At 33.3% G+C, this 23,563-nt stretch overlaps 5 protein-coding genes across 10 annotated transcripts; 2 read left to right on the top strand and 3 right to left on the bottom strand.

Annotated features, from left to right (window-relative positions):
• On the top strand, nt 2,306–3,155 carry LOC18604050. Its single transcript, XM_007036360.2, has one exon. It carries the CDS (start codon nt 2,350–2,352, stop codon nt 2,833–2,835), a length of 486 nt encoding a protein of 161 aa, XP_007036422.1. The 5' UTR covers nt 2,306–2,349; the 3' UTR covers nt 2,836–3,155.
• Nucleotides 7,288–8,258, bottom strand: LOC18604049 (oleosin 1). Its single transcript, XM_007036359.2, has one exon. It carries the CDS (start codon nt 8,009–8,011, stop codon nt 7,520–7,522), a length of 492 nt encoding a protein of 163 aa, XP_007036421.1. The 5' UTR covers nt 8,012–8,258; the 3' UTR covers nt 7,288–7,519.
• Nucleotides 8,660–13,270, bottom strand: LOC18604048 (translation initiation factor eIF-2B subunit delta). The gene is made up of 7 exons (XM_007036358.2): nt 12,631–13,270; nt 12,437–12,556; nt 11,204–11,553; nt 9,756–10,500; nt 9,448–9,550; nt 9,292–9,346; nt 8,660–9,088 (listed from the first exon to the last, which is right to left on the bottom strand). Exons 1-7 carry the CDS (start codon nt 13,121–13,123, stop codon nt 9,026–9,028), a joined length of 1,929 nt encoding a protein of 642 aa, XP_007036420.2. The 5' UTR covers nt 13,124–13,270; the 3' UTR covers nt 8,660–9,025.
• On the top strand, nt 14,449–17,056 carry LOC18604047 (protein CHUP1, chloroplastic). Of its 2 annotated transcripts, none has more exons than XM_018116972.1 (4): nt 14,449–14,696; nt 14,799–14,845; nt 14,944–15,609; nt 15,995–17,056. In XM_018116972.1, the coding sequence occupies exons 1-4, from the start codon at nt 14,603–14,605 to the stop codon at nt 16,544–16,546; spliced, it is 1,359 nt and encodes a 452-aa protein (XP_017972461.1). In that variant the 5' UTR covers nt 14,449–14,602; the 3' UTR covers nt 16,547–17,056. The 2 variants fall into 2 exon arrangements, with proteins under 2 accessions (XP_017972461.1, XP_017972460.1); XM_018116971.1 differs by having other exon boundaries at nt 14,793–14,845.
• On the bottom strand, nt 17,580–21,793 carry LOC18604046 (zinc finger BED domain-containing protein DAYSLEEPER). Of its 5 annotated transcripts, XM_018118541.1 has the most exons (6): nt 21,668–21,793; nt 21,397–21,468; nt 21,122–21,312; nt 20,157–20,381; nt 18,849–19,726; nt 17,580–18,721 (listed from the first exon to the last, which is right to left on the bottom strand). In XM_018118541.1, exons 3-6 carry the CDS (start codon nt 21,159–21,161, stop codon nt 17,816–17,818), a joined length of 2,049 nt encoding a protein of 682 aa, XP_017974030.1. In that variant the 5' UTR covers nt 21,162–21,312; nt 21,397–21,468; nt 21,668–21,793; the 3' UTR covers nt 17,580–17,815. The 5 variants fall into 5 exon arrangements, with proteins under 5 accessions (XP_017974030.1, XP_017974028.1, XP_017974032.1 ...); XM_018118539.1 differs by having other exon boundaries at nt 21,397–21,793; XM_018118543.1 differs by having other exon boundaries at nt 20,157–20,378; nt 21,397–21,793.

The following is a 23,563-nucleotide window of genomic DNA, read 5'->3' as shown; positions in this document are numbered from 1 at the left end:
CGTTCTCACTTTGAAATATTGTTTTAAAGACAAAGTTCGATAAACATGAATATATGCAATAAAAAAGTTTGAAAATAAACACGATTAAATTAATGAATAATTAATGAAATATTTGTGTATAGAATCGTACTTCCTAATCGCAAATATGATGATGCTCAAACCACAAAATAAATAAATAAATAAATAAATCCACAAACGTGAGAAGAGGAATCCATTGTTTATCCACCAAACTCCTTTTGTCAAAACCAAGTTCACCACCTTCCATTACATAATCAAATTAATTAAATAATCAAAATATATCAATACTAATTAAAGAAATCGATAAATAATAAAAAACAGAACGATTTCTGTAATTTGAATAAAGCACGTAAGATCTTTATCTTTAAATTTTAAGTTAACATTTAAACTTGTTATCATTGTTTCTAACCTTTATTTTTGAATTTTTTATTTTTAAAATATACATTATTTATAATTTTACACAAGTTCAATAATCAAATATATTACTACAAATTAAGAAAATCGATAAAATAATCTACAAATATAATGACCGATACCTTGAGTAAAGTACATAAAATCTTTATTTTTAAAATTTATGTTATTTACACTCGTTACCATTGCTTTTATATGTCCTCTTTGAATGTTCATTATTTTCAATAATTTGAATAAAACACGTAAAAATATACCTATAAAATTTATGCAAATTATTCATAATTTTACACAAAGTCTTTAAATAATCAGAGTATATTAGTATTAATTAAGAAAACTGATATATAATTTTAAATAGCTTGAATAAGGTTCATAAAATCTTTATCTCTGCACTTATTATCGTTGCTTTTGTCTTTTTTTTTTAAATTTTTGTTATTTTTCAATAATATAAATAAAACCCGTAAAATTTTCATCTATAAAATTTACGTTATTCATGATTTTACACATGATATTATTATTTTTATCTCTTTGTTTCAAATTTTTGATCATTAACCACAAAACTTGATACTTATAAGCAAATGCTAAACAAGATTATCCCATTATAAATACAAAATAAAAAAAAAAAGAAAATAAAAAGATGAGACCAAGTCAGGAGAACAAAATTTCATGGTGGGCTCAGAGGCAGTGAGAAACACACAAGTTTTGTCAAGTTGGAAGGCTGAGTCCAAGTGGGACCGACTCCCCACCATCCCCACTTTAAATTAATAACACAAGAATGGAATACTTGGCGTTGCTACTTTCATGCCAGAGCAAGTTGACCCCAACCACTGGCCTTTTTGCTACCTCAGCCTGAGTGCAGGACACGTGGATATCTCATGATCTGGTGCTTCGCATTTCGTAGCTTCCTCAAACTGCACTAACCAATCACGTCATTACATGTGGATTTTTAGTGCTGTTTTTGCTGGAAGTTGATCTTCTTCCCACTTCTAATATTTTAGTGGGAGAGGGTTCGGATGAGAGATTTTTGTTTTTGGGCCAATGAGAAGAGGAAACATTGGCATTCGTTTTGGTAATTTTTTGTGGTTATTTTTGTATTTTGTTCTCAAGATTTTAAAGGGTGTTATATTATTTTTTATTTTTTAAATTTTTTGTAAAACATTTTAACAATTTTTTTTCAGTCATTTATTTATTTTTACCTTTTAACAACTTTTTTTTTAGAGTAAGCTAAGGCAAATAAAAAGAAAAATCTAATGACTTTCATGAAAATGAATTTCAATAAATTTAGCGTGTAAGGTATCTGTTATTTTCGAGATACCTTAACTCGGAGTTTATAAATATTTGATTAAAATTTTGAATTATTATTCGAACTCGAACTTGTATATTAAGTACTATCCGTTAAATACCCTATTTGTACTCAATTAAAATAAATTTCAAATCAATTTTTATGTAAATTTAGAAAAAATGAATTAAAATTTAAAATCATATTTAGAAAAGTTAATAAATTTTAATAAATATTATATTAATTATAAAATTTTTATAAATAAAAAATAATATATAATTAAGAATTAATATTAAAATTAATTATTTATAATAATAGTGATAATTTAAGACTGTTAATTAAACTCGTAACAGTTAATAGTATTTTATTTAATCGAGTTGGAAAATAAAAGGTACTTAATTAAAAAGGGCTCGTTCATTGTTGAAAATCCAAAAGTAGAAATGAAGCACCAAATCATTTCCCAATATCCCCTAAAAAAAAATCTAGATTTAGGTCAACGAAATTTCCACCGGCTATAACCGGTCACCCAACCCACGGCCCTCACATCTATATATTCCCAAGCCCCCTTCAACCCCGCCAAATTTTTCACTCTTTGAAAAAAATAAATTGAATAAGAGGAAGGAAAATAAAAAAACTGAGTGAGCATGGATTCATCGGAACATGGCTCTACCTCACCAAAGCAGAGGCTAACTCTTAGCGTCCTTGTTTCCTTCATGGCTCTATGCGCCAAGCACGCCGGCCGAGTTTCTAAAAAGCTCAAGCCCAAGCCTAAAGAAAACGGCTTAGCTTCCGACTCTCCGAGATTCTCCATGCCGAAAACACCTCTAAGATCGCCGAGGCCGAAGCAGCTTCTGACAACGATTAGCAACAAAGCGATCACGCTGGTACACCGGAAAAAGCTCGGGGAGGAAAACGGGAAAGGCACCCGGCATGCACCGAAGGAGGAGGAGGAGGAGTTCGGGGATGGCGGGGTGTGGCAAAAGGCGATTTTGATGGGGGATAAATGTCAGCCGTTGGATTTCTCCGGTGTGATTTATTACGACAGTAAGGGGAATCAGCTGGACGAGTTGCCTATTCGCTCGCCGCGTGCCAGTCCCTTGCCTGGCTACCTCGCTCAAAGAGGGCTCTGATTCGGTCACCGGCGAAGGTTGTTCAAAACCAGAAATGTTTTGTTTTGACAAACTCTTTTCTTACTGTAAGTTGCTACGTGTGCCGTTTCTATTGGTGTGTTTTTGTAGTCAGGTTGAGGCGTCTGGGTGATGAAATCATTTTCCTAAGAAAATAGCCTCCGTCCCGGCGCCCCCCATAAAAGAGAAAAGCTTTTACTCTTTAAATTAGCGAGTTAAAACTTTTTTTTCCTCTTTGCAAGTATATGTACAAAGTTTTAGAAAAAATTGGATTGTACAAATTAAAAATTAATTACCTAAAGTGAATATTTGTTCTTGATCAATTTATCAAGAAAAAAAAAATCGAACTCAATATATTTAACGAGAGATATATTTATTATTAAGTTAAATGTTTAGATACATTAAATAAATTTTTTATTAAAATCTTTTAGTTTTTTTCGAGAGTTGGGGTGTAAAGTTCGAATTTCGACTCTTATGATAAAATCATCTCTTAAATGAATGTATTGGGTCATTGGGTTAACGACTGTTGGATCGATGATTGGTTTATATATTTAATTTTTTATTTTCATATATATTTATATAAATTAAATTGGCTATTTTTTGAAAATATACACAAACATAATGCTTGATCATTTGATGATTATAATTGAGATCAAGGTTTAAATCTTATAAATGACATTTAAGTGGCTGTAATTGATTTTTTTTTTTGAAAATGAGTCAAATATGATCAAATCGTCTAAGTCAATATCGAGTTAATGTAAAAACAATAATAAAAAAAAACTCATGACTTTTAATTGAATCATTTGCTTACTTGAACTAACAAAAAAATGAAACCAATCCGATGGGTAGAACACTGTTTTAACCATTGATTGGGTTAAATTTTAAAACCTACATGTGAACTAATAACATTATGCATTACAGCTAGGTTAGATTTGATATAGTTTGGTTTTTTAACTTAGGTGGGAATTGGATATAATTTAAGTATGAATGAATAATTGGTACCAATTAGTATAGTTGTAAGCTTTTCAAACTACTTAATAGTTGAACAATTCAACATAGAGAAAATCTTCAAACTTCCAAAATTGATCAAAGTAATTGAAGTTTCTCAACTATGACTCTTTAGCACATCAGCACTGAGAAAATGTGTTTTACTTGAGACTTAAGGTTTATAGCATCATGCCTTACTATGTAAATATATCATATAGTTGAAATTTGAAAAGGTCTATAACATGAGTATATTTGATTTTTTTTTTTGTACATTTTGAACAAATTCTTAGAATAAATTTCTAGTAATGTCAGGGATGAGAAATAGTCATGGCTCTTTACTTGTTTATTATACCAATTAGAACAAATAAATAATAAATAATTAAAACATGACAAGACCATTTTCCATGAAAAATGTTTTTGATGTTGTAACAAAATAATTAAATTATGGCATGACTTTTCATGTTGTTGATCATTGTCATGAAATAATTAAGGTCCAAGTTCAATCAATTTTTTTTGACATAATATCTAAAAAGGTCTCTAATTATTCAAGAAAATTCAAATAAATCTTTATTTTTTTATTATATTTAATCAAACACTTATATTTTTATTTTGAGCTAAATAAGCTTTTATATATTTATTTTAAGTCAAATAAACTCTTCTAACTAATAATTGATTTAGTTAAAATATCTTTTGTCATTTTGTACTGTATGGTGTTGATTTGACATGCTAACGTATTATATTTAATATTGATACGACATGTTAACATATTATAATTGTTGATGATGTGACATGTTAATTAAACATAATAGCAAATCATACGACAAATTTCACTCTCTATATCAATATTATGTTTGAACCATGTAGATATTAAATTACAATGAAATTTTGATTAATTGTAATTACTCAATCATTAGTTATAAATGCTTATTTGATTCAAAATAAAAAAATAATAATTTGATTGAAAGTAAAAAAAAAACTTATTTGAATATTTTTAAATAATTATATATATATATATATATATATATATATATATANCATTTTTTTTCCATTATGTCAAGATTGTGGTTATCTTGTTATTGGATAGTATAGCCACATATGTTTATTCATTTTTTTTGTTAATATCTTCAAAATTTTGTATTTAAAATTTTATTTTCAAAATATTTCCTACGAACACTGAATCGTATTCGACAACGAAATAGACTCTTGACCTTACTAATTGATAATTTGTGCGAGTATAATCCCATAATTTTTGTACTTTCCGATAAAAATTTTTGAAAATTTGAAATTTTTATCTCCCCAATTTTAAAAAAAAACAACACACACACACACGCAATATCAAGCTTATGGGTTCCATTTTTCATCAATTTGGACCAAATTTAGATTAAATTTATTGTTTAAGAAGAGAGGCATTGTTTGGATTAATATTGATGAATTCATATATTTATTGTCCATTCATGAACTGTGTGGAGAGGAAGCTGCATCCTTTGACTTCCTTATGTCTTGCGGACCATTGTTCTCTTCTCTGAAGAATTGACGTTGCCTTTTCGATTTGACTAGACCCTAAGCAATAACAGCCCTATCACTTTCATATATTTTGGTAATTGTTTCCATTCTCTAACATTAACTCATAAATCATGAGTTGTACATTGAAGAATCCCAATGACATGGGTATACCAACTACGGCTTCGGGCAAGGTTAGTTATCAATAAACTTGACAATTTTTGTATTTATATTTTTATCAGGTCATATAAATATAAAATATTAATATTTATATAAATAAATATAAATATGATACGATTAATTAATGATATCAAAAATTTAAATACATATACAAATATATTTAATAAATGTACCGCACGATACGACATGATTAACACGTTTATTAAATTTATAAAGTTAAAATTTATATTACATCACACGATTCAAATTTATACGAATTATGATACATTTACATAATTAATATGATTGATATGATTACATTAAAATATATATAAGTAAAATACGATTTTATTATTCAAATTTAGAACAACAAATTATAAATATCATAATATTTATTAATATAATAAAAATTTAATATTAATAAATTTTATTTATTATAAAAATATTAATATTTAAATATTTTATTTATTAATTAATATACGATCTTTTACTTATTCACAAAACACGTGAACATGATAAAAAAAATGCCATTTTTATTGACTTGGGCATTTTGTTCTCTTCTCTTAAGAGTTGACTTTGCTTCCTCGATTTGACGAGACCACCCAGATCAGACGGTATCAACCAAGCCTAGAACCAGACCAAACCGCAACCAGACCTATAAACACTTTTATATAATTAGATCAGTCAGATGAAGCGGTATCAACTGACCTAATCCAACCCAACCAGATAAAACGGTGGGCCTAATCTGACCCAACTAGACACCACCCCAGCCAGACCTCTACACAGCTCTATAGATATCAGTACGAGCGCTGGTTATTTTTTAATTATTGTTTAGACGTAATATTTAAAAATTTATAAATTATTTATAAAAATTTAAATAATTTTTTATATTTTTATAATATTTAATATAATATTAATATTTTTATTGTAATTAAAATAAAATTTTATAATTAATAAATAATTTAATAAAAATATTATTTATCATTTTATATTTGACGTAATACGTTAACATATCACAATAAAATTATATAAATATAAAATATAAAATAATATTTTAATTAATAATAATTAATTATAAAAATTTAATTGATTAATTAAATATAATAAAAAATAACTTTTTTAAAATAATTTAAAATTTTATTTAAATATAATTATATCTTATTATTTTGATTAATATTAAATTAAAATAGTAATAATAGGCAAAAATGAAATAATTATTACTATATCTAATAAAATAAAATATAAAATCAATAAATAAACCAAATTATAATCTAGGAATAAAAATTGTCTTTACAATCCAAAGATAAAATTGAAACAAGGTCACCAATACTTGCAAATCTACACATAAAGATATTGCATGGGTAATCACAAATAAGCAATTGACTAATTGGTGCTATACTGAATTTACTTTATAAAATAAATACTTTATTTAATTAAAAATAAAAGATTAATTTTGATATTTTTTTTATAATTGAGAGAGAGAAATTTAAATTTTACTCTTTAAGTAGAAATAGTGCATCAATCAATGATCAACAACATCAATCAATAAACAAAATGCTTTTATTACTAAAAAAATCATATTTTTTTTTAGAAAAATAGGCAAATTCTTTCTTTTTACACTAAACAAAAAGATTTAATTATTCAATTTCAACTAAATTTAAGACATAGGTAAGGTATAATAACATTAATTTGTTGAAATGGTGATTGGTTATGAATTAATTCACAAATAATTACATTGTTAAGTACCTTTAATCAAAACTTTAATTAACCAACGTTTTGTAATTTATTTAGATGATCTAAATTAATTTCTCGAATAAACAAAAACTTCTCATTTAAATCTCGATATGATTTCATGCAAATGAAAAGCATATAATCGATAATTAAAATTTCGATTTAAAACAAAAAAAGAAAAAAAACTTTTTTTTTGGTTTAAACACACAAAATTACCATCATCACAAATTGGATAAAGAAAAAAAAAAAAGGAAAAGCAGGTAGCTGAGACCGGATCAACCCAAAATCCGAACCGGTTGGACCCATTTGCTCATGCACCAGGAGCAGCATCCTTTACCTTGCTTTGCAAGTAACCACCATATTCCATGGCATAGTCCTTCACATGGCTGGCCGTGTCATAAATCCGGCTCCGTGCATAGTCGACCCTGTCCGACCCCGGTGGGTGCATGCCTCTGAAGTAACGGTACATCCAAGACAACGCCGCCATCACCACCAATCCGAACCCGCATGCTGACAAGAACCCCGCTACCGTCACAAACAGCACGGTGCCTACCGGGATCCATATAGGGCTAGAAATGACGATCAAAGGCATAAAAATGACCAGGCCAAGGATGGCAGCAGTGACGGTGAGGCCAGTGAGAGTTATCAGAATTGAAGCAGAGACAAAGAGGGTCAAGAAACCGAGGAGTTGAGCGGAGTTGGGTGCATGAGCTTGGAATTTTTGTAAAAAAGTGGACGCAGCACTGGCGGTGGGGTTGGGTCTTGGTGCAGCTCTCTGCTGGCTAGGATTGCGCTCAGCCATGGTTGAGAGCTCAGAGGGTGAATTAGGGGGGGAAGAGGAAGGTTGAGAAAGACAGAGTGGAATGGGTTAAAAGTGTAGAAAGGAGAAGAGAAAGGTTAGGCTTTGATGACAGCTGTGCGGAGGTTCAGGTTCTGGAAACATGCAAGGAGCACACGTGGAGAAGGCAAGGAGTTCTTGCTGTCCTAGGTATGGGGGTGCCAGGACACTGACTTTTTCTGTCTTTTGGGTAGATTTTGATGGCTATTTCATTAACTTCATTAGCTACTTTTAGTTCAGAAAACTGTTGGGTTTAGCTCTAAATTTGGAAATCCCTTTTGTCATTTTCAGATTCTATACAAAATTGACACATTACAGCTTTAAGTATAGAGATTTTCCCTTCAGTTGGGCTCTACAATTAGATTTTAGTTTATTCAGTTCATAATCTGAATTTCTACAACCAGAGTCGAAAGATTTATTTTACTATTTAATAAATTTTAATTTATTAATGTAAACACTGCACGATCAGACAGTCAACCTGTCGAGGAGAAAGTAAAGTAATAATCGTAAGACATAAGCATGCACCTAAACCCTATTACTCATCTGGTCTGAGACAACATTTCAGGGCCTGGATAACTTTAAAAAGAGCCTGAGGCTTTCCACAACATTAGCTGAACGGAAACTAAAAGGTGAGTTCTGAGCTCCTGGTATCGAATCCGAGGCAAAGAGAAACTCCAAACTCTTAGGCTATCATTGGTGTAACTTGCCAACCAAACATGCATGTACAGGGAAAGTTATCATCATCCAATACAAGAAATCGAGAAAACTTGTTCTATTTGCCAGAACTAATGTCTTTCCAGGATTCGAGTTGATTTGCCGTGGCATAAAATTATGATTTTCATGTAAAGAATGAATCAGAAAGGGTACCGAAGTAAGTGATCAAAATGCCTAAAACATGGATCCATCTTCCCCCAAAAATGGATTCCTTTAATGAATCTATGAGGAGAGCTTTCCTTTTTATCCAAAAATGTTGTAACTCTATATCAACAAGTACTCCTTCCGATATTCTCGCACTATGACAGGCACACTCGTGGGAGGGATCTGCAGCACAAAGAATAGATGAGTTAAACTCGACTAACGCATTTAACCCTACCAAGAGAGAGAAGAGGGAATGATAAACAAAGTGGAAAAAATAAACACCGGCCAAATGTATAGGACTTTGGTATCCTTGGATTCACAGCTAGAATACACCTTAACACAAAATCCTGAGTAAAGATGGGGAAAAATATATCATTATCACTCACCATGCCGTAATCTGTGACAATCATAGAGATGTAATCTGAAGGAGTAGCATCATATCTGTTGGGAAATCACGCCAAGGTAAGAGAGTTCAGAATCATTCAGAGATCATTAAAAACAAATCTTTTCTTTCTTTAGACATGAGACATCTAAAAGCTTACTTTAAATTAAGAAGTTTGAGGTTTTCCTTCTGTTTATCACTCAAATTATCCAAATAATTCACATCAACTCTTCCTGGGACCTTCGCTATGGCATCCGGGTCACCTGCAAGATATTCTAGAAGGCTCAAGTTGTCTACTTCAGAAGAGAAGGTGAAATAACTAGAGAAAAAGATATGAAATGACAACTCTCCTCTCAGAAGGAGATTGCAATTCCAGTGTCCAAACTTTTTATATATATATAAACAGAGATTCTTCTGGGAGATAAAAAGAAAGGGGGGAGCAGATTGACCCGTATAACACCAACATACCTAGCTCATTAAAGCAGATTGAATCAAGCTGCACCCTTTCATGAAATTTATATGCTTCACAACAGATCAAAACTGGAACACGATATGCATAAGCAACCATAGCAACGGATGCAGTCCCAACCCTCGAATATACAGTCCCATTAGATAATATTGAGGAAGCCCCAAGAAGAACTCGTGTGACTTCATGCATAATATAAGAAATAGCATTTAAATGAGTATATGTACAACTCAGGCCTTTTGCTACCAGCCTACGAAGAAGCTTTTTGCCTTCAAGCATGGGACGTGAGTCTACCACAACAACACGGAACTGTTTCCCAAGCTCATGGGCATAAAGCAGAATCATTTCAACAACACATGATGATCCATATGTCAGAAGAACATCGCCATCTCTGATCTTTGTAGCAGCATGTCTAACTATCACCTTATCAGCAAGCACTATCTTCTCATTTATGAAACGATCAATGTCCGAACAAAGGGCTGCCTTTGCTTCTGATTCAGAGAGAATTGGTGGTAACTTGGCTATGCGACTCTTCAGAAACCTGATTGCATTTCCCATGCTCATAGAAAGCGGGCGGCATTCAATCAAGAAAGAAACAAAACCACCAATTTTGGAAGTTAAATCTCTAATGAGGGTTTTTTCTGGTGGTGTGGAATAGTCTCTAATGGCTTCCTGAAATGCCTGCAGCATTGCGATACAACGAGCATTACCTCCAGATAAATCTCCAGTCAAATACTGCAATCCAACCTGCTAATTTCATAGAAGACATCATTGTAAGGAACTTGTTTTATCTACTTTTCAAAATAAGTAGACACGAAAGTAACTCATCCACCATCACAGTCAATATATGCAAAAACTATCATGTGCCCACATTCTGATTCCTTTTCCCACAGTATATCCTCACACCAACTAGTGGGCCAAAATTTAACAGAATTTGTATTAATAAAAATCTTTAAAGGTTTGAGAAAAATAGCCAGAAGGATAAGCATATAAGGTCACGAAGCTGAGCAAAAATTAAAAAAAAAAAAAGAAGAAGTTTATGTAGCATTCTCAACAATGGATTTACATATTTGAGGTTATCATTCTACTGGATATTTACTTTGTGCCAATTTACCCCCTCTTTAATTTTTCCTTTTTCCTCAACAACCTTGAGAGGAGTTGCTTTGTGATGAACCAGTATTATGCCATTCACCAACATGTATCAAGCCAACAGAGAAAGGGAATTTTGTGGCCATAGAAGCTAAAATACAGCATTAGAGAAATTTAAAGTTAAATTGCAGCAACAACTAATCTCTGACTGGCCCATTCATTTCCTTGACTTTCCAGTGTCAGTGTAGATGACAACACTCAGATAAGAAGAAGATGAATACCTATGTTTCATTTCAGTAGTTGAAATAGCAATAATAAGCTCCACTATTAACTAACCACAACAAACTACCAAATAGAATACCTTGTAAACAGCAGGATGCTTATCATGAAGTTCAAAAAATTTAGACTCCAAATAAGGAAGCTGAGTTCCATTTTTGTGTGGAGGCAGATGGCGAAATAGTTCGATGCTATTTCTAGCTTCAGTTTGATTCAACACAGATCGTCTTTTAGCTTTCCCCACACGGCTCTCATCATCAAATTGCATGCGCGGAGGAGGAACATCTTTCTTCCTCTCTTTCTCTGCTGGACGATCAACTCCTATTCTTTCAGAAGTTGCAACCGAAGATGCAACTGGAGGAGCATCTTTCTTCTGTGATGGCTGCTTCACAGTTTTAGAAGAAGCTGCTCCTCCACCAGATTTATTTGCTTCAGCTATAAAAATAAAATTAAAAGCTGCTTAATACTAAGGAAAAAGCTAAAGAATTAAGTGCTAAAAAACCAATTTAAATTGGTCAGAACAACTACAAATAATAAATGTCTAACAGAAATAATGTTTCATCAAAATCTAAAACACCATTGCCTATGTTTTTAGAGGGGGTAAAAGAACAAATTTGAACAAATACTAAGGAAATGCTAACAGACTTCAATAAGCTATTCAATGATTTCAATATTATAGAGATGGAAACTAGAAACTAGCTGAGCTGCTTGCAAACTATTCAAGCTTCGCTCATTAGATTGGAAAACAAGTCAAGCATGAGTTTGATAAAGAACTCACTCCATATTAGGTATTTCTCTTTCAATCAGATTCAGAACTGATTAATTTACGGAAAGCAGAAAACTTGAAACTGATTGCAACGTGTACTTACGAAAATTATCTATATTTGTTTTCTATAATAATGATATGGAATTTTTAATTTAAAACATAACTATCGATAGATTAATAATTTATATTATTTCATAAGTGTATGCTAGTCACGACACCTCACATATTGTCATTGAGCCACATGCTTCTTTCCATATATTCCAACTACAGTCCTTTAGCCTCTTTTCAATTTCCCAATCTTCCTCTCTAGTGTAACTGAATTCCATCCATTACTTTTGCAAATAATTCCTACTATGTTAAACTAACCTCTTTTGGGAGGAGATGAGAACAAAACCAGTTAAGCACTTCAAATCATATCTTCCACTTTAGACGCAAGCAAAAATGCATGTTTAGACACATTTGCACACATTCTCCATAATCAATTCAATTCAAATAGCAATACTTAACAGTTTCAGATAGTCACTGAAAATAAAGAAGAAGACCGTTTTGAACCTTTAGAAGCAGCTTTCGCAGCCCGTTGAGACTCCTGCAAGGCACGTCTCTCAGCTTTAGTTGTTTTCGCTTTTGAAGGCTTTGAACTTGATGCTTGTCCCTTTTGCACTTCATTTTTTTCTGCGAGGCAATTTTCTTTTAAGAAACCTCATTTATTTCAGATATTTTTAAAAAATTAAAAAAAACATTATTACCAGGCGGTTGATTTTTAGCTTCTACTCCGGAGACAATTTCTGGTTGCTTCACCGGAGACAAATCGAAACCTCCTCCTGGAAAACTCGACGCAAATTTCGCGGGATTGTTCCTCCGGTACCATCCCAACGACGATTCCGTTTCCTCCGAGGACTCTCCGTCGCCAATCCGAGTCGGCGGCGGCGACTCCAAACCCAGCACCGAATCCGCCGGGTTGTAGCTTCCGACAGTCGCATGGTCTCCAGCGTTAGCTCGCCCGGGAACCGGCACCGCGCCGGTGCGCGCTCCAAGGTTGTCGGAGAGGTGACGCGGAGGCGGGATCATGACTGGAGAGAGCGAGTTGCTGGCGGGTGAACCGGAGAGTGGAGGCGAATTGGAGTTCGGAGGACCTGATTGAGACCGAACAGGTCCCGGTTGCTCCGGCGGCGCGTTCGGGGTAAAGAAGCCTACTTGGCGTACCCTGGGGACTGCGCGTGTGACGCGTCGCGCGTCCATGTAATGTTGCTGTTCGCTCGAAATTGCTGATTTCTTCTTATAAAACTAAAAACAAGTGTCCAAAATCAAATGCTAGGGTTTCAAACTCATGCCAAAACATTAAATTGAGGATAGAAAGAGCGAGAGAGAGAGAGAGATTGAAGAAGAAGAAACAAATTATTCGTTAAAAAAGTAAACTTTTTAAAATATGTCTATACGCTACAGTCGTTAGTGCAGAATATGTTTTTACCTATTTTTTTTCCTTTTTAGGAAAAAATAATTATATTAAGTTGTAAATCAAAGAAAAAAATTACAATAAGTTCTATGCAAAAAATGACAAAATTTTTTATGAAAAATATTATAAGAATCTTACTAATTATTATATTGATGGAAAATAAAAAAATAAAGTAAATTTAATGTATTATATTATATTACATTCGGGTTTTAATTATATTTTTTTTCAATAATATATTTTATTTATAATGTTGTTAAAAATTTATATAATATAGTCAAATTTATGAAAATATTATAAAAAGTAAACAAAAAATGTTGCTAAAAATATTATTAATAGCACATTTTAAATGCTTGTAATTTTATTCTTATATTTTGTAATTTGGTTAAAAAATATTATAAGTTAAAGGTAAAAGAATATTGCTTTAAAAAAATAAAAGAATATTTTTCAAACTATTATAAATTTTGACGGGTAAAATAAGTATAATACTTAAAATTTTTTTGAATTATTCATCAATATTTAAATAAGTTCTTATTTTTAAATAATTTAGAGATTTTTTCCAAGTATTGTACCTTTAAAATAAAATGATAAATTTGAATCATTTAAGACATGATAAAATTTGTGTCTTAAACAAGTTAAATTTGTTTAATCGACATATGACACGTTTAATTTATTTAATTAATTATGTTATCATATCAATTCATACAATATGACTTATTTAACTGATTTATAATATTTATTTAAATAAATTAATCGTATCATATAAAATTTAATTCAATTTGTTTAATAAATATACTAATAGTATGAAATTGTGTAAGACATATAATAAATATATTTTTGTATGTATACATAATCTTAGTTGTTGGAATGAAAGTGAAGCATCCGGGGGATGGAAAAAGTGGGTTGATAGAAAATGCAAGATTTGGCTTATGTGAATGGATTCCTGACAGCAAGCTTAAGAAAGCTCCAACCGAGCTTGGCACCTTGCTAAACCAGATTGTCATGATGTTGATATTGGAATTTGTCATCTGTAGCTACAGTTTTAGTGATTGTTTTCATGTTCTTCACATGGACAAAGACGAGCCACTTCTTGGTGATGAGACTTATCACTTTCTGAGGTACACAAGGAGTGATGAATAGATAGCTGTGATGGTGAAAACAGTGCAGGCAATGTGTCAGGTTTTCTTGACCCAAATATCTCAGTTCAGTTGCTTGTCGAGTTTAACTGTTGTATAGGGCTCTAGGCCCATGAACTGTGAAGAATCTGCATGATATTCCGGGTCAGCATCTTGGTTGTAGCTTCAGTTGCACCTTTTGCTGTCATCAGAAAGCGTTGGAAGAAGCAAAATCTGATGCTCCCAGGTCAGTTTAATTGACTAGCTTTTGGCTTGGTCAGTGAGTAGTTTTGTTTGTAGTGTTAGTTTTATGCTAACTCTTCGGCATTTGCATGGGTTTTGGCAAAAGATTGCTCAAGCTCCCAGCAAGTGGACATGGCAGAAGATAATATTCCAGTATTTCCTAGTCCCCCTCCTCTTTTATATCTTTCAATGCCTCTCCCTTTCTCAGCACTCTTTTTGCCAAAATCTAACAAGAAACTTAGCTCTTGCAGGAAAAGGACATGGAGGAGGAGGAGGTTAAAGTGGTCAACAGCAAGAATGTGGAAAAAGTTTTGAAACCAAATTTGACTCAGAAAAGAAACTGTGAAGTGCTTGAGCTTGACAGACAATGGAAGTTAGGGAATAGAGAAATAGAGCAATCACAGAATCTAATAAAGGAATTGGAGAAGAGGAGAGTGACCCTTGAAGGGAAACCGCTTGAGTTGTACAGTCTAAAAGAAAAGCTGTCATACATTGGTTGTTTGCAGGGGAATTTAGATGACAAAACTGCAGAAGTTGACAAACTCAATTTCAGAATTTATGCACTTAAAGCTGAGATAAAGGATCTTCAAGAAATTATAAGGCAGGGTAACTTGGCCATGAAGCAGCTAGAGAAGGCAAAGAAGATGATAGAGCAAATGCAGATGGAAAATGGTAATGCAAGCCAGATAAAGGGGCAGATAATGGTGCTTGAGGAGCAGTTGTCCGGATTTACAACCAATGAAACCTCTGCTCCAAATGATATGGTTAAGAAGAAGCTTGAAGCTGCAAAAACTATTGAATTCGAAGTGGTTAAGATGAAAAGGAGAAACAAAGAACTTGAGTTAGAAAAAAGGGAATTGTCAGTTAAGCTATTTGCTGCTTATGCCAAAATATCTGCCCTTTCTGACATGACACAGGTAAATAAATCATATGGATGCATTTAATTTTCATTAATCTTTAGATAAGCAGGACAGGACCTTATATGTTCTCTTGCTAGCTACAAATTTCAGTTTTAGCTGTTGTCCAACATTACTTCTAATATGCTCTTTCCCATGTCACTCCAAATACTTGAATTGGGATGATAAAAATGTTGCTAATAGCTTCAGCTTCAGAAATCATACTAGAATTTTAGAATTATTTTGAATTACTTGTGTTTGTATTTATGATTTGATACCCCCATCGAGTCTATTCTTTGAAATGCAATGCACCTTAAGGCTCAACTACCAGAAAAGAGTATTGCTTTTTGTAGTGCCATACTTCTTGAATCTGAAAGGGCTTGTTTCTTTACTGGTGCTGCTGCAGAGTAAGACTATTGCCAAGATTAGTGAACTGAGACATGCCAACGGGGACCTCTCAGAACAAGTTGAAAGATTGCAGAAGAGCAGATTTGACATGGTTGAGGAATTGGTGTACCAACGCTGGCTCAATGCTTGCCTGAGGGCTGAAATCCAAGGTCATCAAAAATCATCGAGAAAGACCTTGCAAAAGGAACTTCCAAAGCCTTCAGACCAGAAACCTCGCAAGATAACTACACAAGATCCTGACATGAACAGCACTTCTTCTTACACCTCATCAACTGAGAGTGAAGATACAGACAGCAGCACCATTGAAAGCTCTTCAAGTGGCCATATAAGCATTAGCAAGAATTCAGGCATAGGTCATAAGTCAAGTTGGAGAAGCAGCATGGATGGTTCTAGTGTTGTTTCATCACTGGATAAGTCCTCCACAGGAAGTCCTTTGGAAAGAAATGGTATCATACGCAGGCTTTCAAATTCAATGGTGCCTTCAAAGACATCAATGCCAAGCACTAAACTGGATGGTATATCTAGCAAGAGAGCTGTGCCGGTCCTGTAGGATTTTACTGAAACTACAGAGACGCCAAATCTTACAAAAGTAAGTAGGGTTTCTTTCAATGATGCAGTAGAAACAGTTCCTTCAGCAAAGCAAGTTTTAACAAAAGTCGTTGAAGGGGTGTTGGATGACAAGGAAATTGCTACTTTGGTCTCTGGGCATAGAACAAGAATGAAGGCAGGCCTGCAGTCTCAATCTGCAATGGCTGGAGAGAAACATGAATTTTCTTCATCAGAAGTCTCCCTGGCAAAGCCAGACCAATCAAGTGATTCAAAGAGGAGATATGTTGACAATGATGATACCGCTGCTCAAGAAGTCAGCAGGATAGCAAATGCTCGCCCAAAGGGGCTGCATTCAGCATTTCCAATGTCGTTCCTAATAAAAATAAGATGGATACTCACATCATGCCTCCTGTACTTGCATTTTTCATTTTTCTATTTGTGTTACTAGTCTATTTCTTACATCTTTCTGCCAGGATATTCTAATCATAACATTTTTATGAAGCATGGGACAGCAAATAATTATATACACTCTTTCACTTGATATAATTTTTTCACCGAATAGCTCATTATCAGACTCTTCATTTGCTTGGATGGTCTCCAAATCTATGGACACAACTTGCATATTCACAAGTATTCTCAACTTTAGAGAGATCCTGTTACACTAGCTTATCAAACTTTACCTTTTTCCTCTGACCTTCTGGCCATTCTTCTACATGATTGTTCTTTGACCTCAATAATAAAGGATGAATCCACATCTTTTACATTATTATTTTTATCAATCCTTTATTTCCACTTTTACAATTGCAATATTAATTTCAGTTGAACTTCCTTTCTGCAAAGGCATGAGAGAAAGACTGTTGAAACAATTAAAGATGAGAAAATGAGAATGACATAGTTTTTAATCCCTTTCTGTTAAGATTATCTCCTCATTTCCATCAGGTGACATACAATAGTAATGACTATAGCAAAAAGAAAGACAGCCTTGATGTTCAGTAAGCTGCCCAATGCGCAGAAATTTTGATGACAATTTGATGTACTAGAATCATCACATAATATCAGTGTCTTTTTCTCAGGTTAGCATTCTAAAATTTTGAACTGTACATTCAATACATAATTTTCATATCATACATACATCAATAAGGAAGAAATAATGACAATTCAATTCCCTCTTGAGGGAGAAGTTAAATTACAATCATAAGTCAGACAGTCATCTAGATTAGTGGTAGAAGTCAATCACATTAACTTAATCATTTTCAGATTCTCCTTTTGTTCACTTTTGTTTCTTATCAAAACCAGCTGAGATATTATCTGCAGCAGCTGCAGCTGCCAATTCCATCAACCTCTCATAGTCAATCTCAGAAGACTTGTACTTTAACTTGAGACCTCCCTGAGTCCATGACTTAATACAAAGAATAGCTTGTGTGCTATCATGTGGCATACAAAAACGCTGCTTATCGATCTCATCACCTTTACTGCAAAATAGTTCCTCAGGTTTTACTGAAGTTGCTTGGACAGCCAAGAAGTCCCTAGCCATCGCAGAGAGCCGAGGGTAGCGTGTACTGTTGACCTTCCACCACTCCAAAACATCTGTTTTCGTAGGAGCTGGAGACTCGGAAAGATACTGAGTGAGTTCATCAGCAACATTGCTCATGCTCGCTCGTCGCTTCTTTCGAGCAATCTCCTCTGCAAAAGAAACACTTCCTCCATCTTCAATATCTTGAGCAGAGTATCCACTTGTCATGGATGAAAAATGGCTGGTATAATAATTTCTCATGAAATGGGCTCTCGCTTCCTCTAGATAGTTTTCTGAGTTGAGACCCTCAGGGATGAGTTCACATTTAATTCGGGGATCAAGAATGGCCGTCATATAGATGAATATGTTGCAAACCTGGTTGTTGTAACTTCTGAGCTTTTTGGCCATGTCTTCGGCAGCACTCTTTAGCCAATCTGGTGTTTGCCGTGTTGCAATTGTATCAGAAATGTGATCCATGTAGACAATAACCATCCCAATAGTAGGTGGGTTGTTTACACATATCTCATTGATGACTTTGTAGAAGGGCTCCAGGTAGTTGTGAACAATATTGGCAACATTCTTCTCTGCAACATTCAGCAAAATCCTACTACCAAGTATCTCCTCATTCTTCCTGACGACAGCATCCATTGACTTCCCAGCCTGCTTCATATTAGAAACATTAAATTAAAATTTTATCACCAGTCACCAAACCCATACCTGAATTGACAGGAAAACAGATTATAAATTTCTCGTATCTAATAAGGAGTTCTTATATGAAAGAAACAAGTACCTTGTGAACAAGATCAAGCATTTGATAATTGCCACTCCACCGTGCTGAAGCATCAAGTGGAAATTGCCAACTACCTTCTTGGTAAGCTGTTGTTAATTGAATGAAATCCTCTGAGATATCTAAGGATGCATTTAACTCTTGTACAAATTCCCTGACCTTGGCAATAACAGGTTTTGTTGTCCTTAATGCATCATCTATAATCAAACTCAAAGTACGAGCAGCACAAGGGATATAGCAGAACGGCCCCACTTTCTGACCATCCAAGTCCTCCTTTAAAGTATGGCAAGCATGGATAGCATTCTGACTGTTATCATGGGTGCATGAGAGGACTTTATTCTCTATATTGTACATCTTAAGAACCTTGAACAGGGTGTTATATATTTCAGAACCTGTACAAGGGTAAGGTACCTGGCATATATCAAGAAGCACCTTCTGGAAGGACCAGTTTTCATCAATCCATTGACATGTGACGCTCATATAAAAGATTTGTTCATAGGAAGTCCAGAAATCAAGAGTGACAGAAACTTTGGAAGAAACCTGTTCCAAAGATACTCTAACATCTTCTCTCATGCTCCTGAAAACTTCACGGAACACTGCTTTGTACTTCTCACCTGGCCATAGTTGAATTGATGGATTCAAAAATTTAAAGGAGTTTGCTAACCACTTTTCTTCCAAGGTTGAAGGAGGAAGAGAAGCTAATATGAGCCATTTAATAAGCAACCAATTCAGATGATCATAATCAACCTGAGCCGCTCTTCCTTGTGGTTGAGATTTCTTGATCACTGGGGTAGTGGGCTGTGGCACCGAACTAGTAGTGACAACATCCCCAGTCTTATCATATCCGGGATGTCGATTACTAAGGTGCCTTCCCAAATTGCCTTCACAATAAAGGGAGATCATCAGATGAATGAGATAATTGCAATGAGTGGTAATATTATCATAGACTCAAACACGCCATAAGCTTTCTAAAAGCTACATCCATTGACTCAAACCATGGTAAACAGCCACCTGATTACTAAGGGACTTCCCAATTGCCTTCATGAAGAAGGGGGATCATTAGATGGATGAGATAATTATTGGTCCATTTATCATAGGCCCAAACATGGCATAAACTTGCTAAATACTGCATCCATTGACTCAAACCATGGTAAGAAGCCATTTCTGTTTTCAGAATAGCAATTTCTAACTACAAGGAACCTAAAGCTCCTTACAAGCACATTGTTATAAATAGATATTATGGTGCCAATGGATTTTCAATGAAAGCACCAAAAGTTAAGGGACAAACTGAAGCAAGTCCACAGGATTTACCAGTTGCAGTTGCAATAGAATAACTCTGCCCACAAAACTTGCACCTCCTTGTTTTCCCATCAGGAGCTGTCTCAAAATACTTGAGGTAAACTGATGTCATTGTCTTCTTCCTGGGTTTTGATGTGGGGACAACACTTCCCTTTTCTGAAGAACCCAATCCAATATCTACTGGATCAATATTTGGAATGAGTGCCATATCCATCATGGCTTTGGGTTCCATATCTGCTACAAAAGCAACGATTAAGAATTATAGATTCATACATAAAGCAGTAATGAAGAATTCAGTATTCTCAAGACTTCCAAGGTAAAATAAACTGATAGCAAATTGAAGACTATTAAATTTAAGATAATGCAAGCAAGCTGCAGATCAATATGTGAAGGTACAGTTTCCATCTTTTTCAATAATTCAAAATTTCCATTTACCCCCTCCTTTTCCAATCAATAAGTCAGGAATTCAACACTCTTACACAAGAAGAATATGCAAACAAATTTATCAAACTAAGAATTGTATCTTACTTCCCTCTTCCCCCAAACTACAAAACACAGAATCCATCAATCTCCACATTTTTGTAATCCTCACTGCAACCTCCCAGATTAAGTTTACAATCAGTTTGTAGGGTTCATATCATGCATAATTAGTCAATCCCAAAAATCGAGATTGAGATTCCATAATTGCATATTTGGCGCCCTCGTGGATGTTGCACTTATAGAAGACTGAGAGATTCCATAATTGTATACAATTACTTGTAATTGATAAGAATGAACACCCAGTTTGTAAATTTTTTTTCCAAACACAACGAACTGAATCTGCGCATTCTGAGCTAATTACATAACCTAAACACAAGAACAAAGCAATATTTTATCCTAAATCACATTAACAAGTTCGACCGCTGTAAAGCAATATATATTCAGCTAAATTACTCACAAAAAAGAAAAAAAGAAAACATATAGGGATGAGAAGATACCTTTGTAAGTCTTGAAGGTATTGTTTGAATTCCACTCCATTTCGTTTCCAGCTTTCCCACTAATTCTTCCAGTCTTACAGAAATGTAACCTCAACAAAATCAATAATTGCAGCTAACCCAAAAGTCATAGACAGTGCTGACACTAGAAGGAATCCACCTTCATTTAACTTCCAAACATAACAATCAAAACCCTGAAAAAAAATAGAGATTAGAGGCAGTTTAAGAAATGGGTTTTGTTTGTTTTGGGCAAAAAAAGTCTGGGCTAGAGCTAAAACCTTGGATAAGTGAATCTGGGTTCTTCTTCTTCACTTTGTTAGACGCTTCTTCACTTTGTTAGACGATTTGAACTTGCATAAATCAGAGGTGAAAGAAGCAAAAGAAGAGGAGCTTAAGGCAGAGAAAAAAGAGAAAGAGGCAAGAAATGGAGGGAAAGAAAAGAGATCGGCGCTAGATCTAAGCTTGGATCTAAGCCGATGCAACCAAAGAGAGAGAGAAAAAAAAAACAAATAGTAGTAACTATAAGAACAAAATCAAATCAGCTTTTACTTTACAGAGCCGCGGAGCGAGTTGAGTCTGCGACGCGGACGCCTAAACCCTTTTTTGTTTACTTTTTCTTTTGGCTCGGCTGGGTGGGAGTGAAGAAGGCAAAACCAACTCGAGCGAGTGGCTCTGCACGCGTTGATGTACCAGACTCAGGTGCGAAAAAAACCGAGCCAGCTTTGTTCTACATTTTTTTATTTAATAATATATATATATATATATATATATTATTTTTTTTTGTCTTTGTTTAAAAGTGGGTGGTGGCTGGCTCAAGGTCAGGAACAGTTGTTGAAGCCTGGGGGTTCGATTTGTTGAGCCCCAGGTCGCCCCGCTCCGAGCTAAGGTTCCGGGTCTGGCTCAAACCAAACACCATTTCAAATCAAACGTTCAAATTTGAAAGTGAGTGTGTAACTGTAACTCAAAAGCATACCTTTCTATTTTTAGATAAAAGAATTATTTAAAATTTGTGTTCATGGATCGGGTCGGCCGAAATCGGACTCTTATGTTATATTAATTGAAAAAAATAAATAAATTTCACTTTTATTATGTATAAAATAATAATCTAAATATTAAAATGTTTTATACAAAATTTCATATTAAATCTAAATCTTTTACCTTAGCGTAACCTAATGCATCCATATAAAGTGTCCCGGTCCGACCCATATGTTGGGTGAGCAAGTGACCTCGTGGCCGATCCGCCTATGACCACTTTTAAAAGACTTTATGTAATGTTATTAAAAGTTTATATTTAATGTATTATCGGTGTATAGATTTTATATGTTATTAATGAATCAAATATTATCATTTTGATAATTAATAAATTTAAAACTTTAAAAAATAAATATTTATAATTTTAAAAATATTTATTTTGAAAGGATCTGATTAAGTAACTGTGTACAGATATTATACATTGATATTACATCAAATATAATCTCTTAATTTATTACTTTATTTCATTTATAAAAATTTAAAATTGAAAAAATGTTTAGTAAATAATGTCGTTACATGACAAGAACAAAAAAAGTGTTTGATAAAGTTATTATAAACATAAATAATACTAATCTAATAAATAAATAAATATTGAATAACTAAATAAATGAATTATACTTATATTACCTTATTTATATATTGGATAGGAAATATTACCTTATATTTTGTCATATTAAAATATTAATTTAGTATGTAATAACATAACTAAATAATAATATAATATAACATTTAAATAACATAATTACACAATTTTAGCAGATTTCTACTAAAGTTTTGATCATACTACTTATCTAAATAATGAAATTTTTTTTTCCACATTTACTAATAAGCTCTTTGTCATTTTTCCTATAAATATTTTGCCGATTACTTTTGTATCTATAAGAGATTAGGTTGTTAATTTTATCTAATAAAATTATCAAAATAATTTCGATTCAAATTTTAACTCATTTGTTTACATTTACGGTAATTTTATAATTTTATTAGACAAAATTAACAATCTAACATAAGTGAAAATAAAAGTTATTCACGTGTGTTAATTTAGAAAAAAAAAAGATATTCACAAAATATCATGTAAAAAAAGTTAAAACGACAAAAAATATAAAATGATTTATTCAAATTTATATCAAAAGGAATTGATTATTGACCTTTGAGGCTTTAAGTATACTTCAGCCACCATTATTATAATGAATACTTTTACCAGGTTATTAAAAGTTTAAACCCAATTTCACAGACAATTAAAGTTAGTTTTTTGGGTTACCTGCACCCTTTGAAATAACAAGGACCCAAAAATAAAGGCTAGAAGACATAAGGAGAGAAATCGAAAGAGTGGAAGAAAACTTGCTTGTGTGAACCAACAAAGAAGTAAACGTGGTCACGTTACAATTTTGTCTTTTATTGTAATAAGTTAATACT

Source organism: Theobroma cacao, chromosome 3, assembly GCF_000208745.1.
Source record: "Theobroma cacao cultivar B97-61/B2 chromosome 3, Criollo_cocoa_genome_V2, whole genome shotgun sequence".
NCBI lineage: Eukaryota > Viridiplantae > Streptophyta > Magnoliopsida > Malvales > Malvaceae > Theobroma > Theobroma cacao.
Note: the sequence above shows the minus strand (reverse complement) of the source record. Positions and strands in the feature narration are given on the sequence as shown.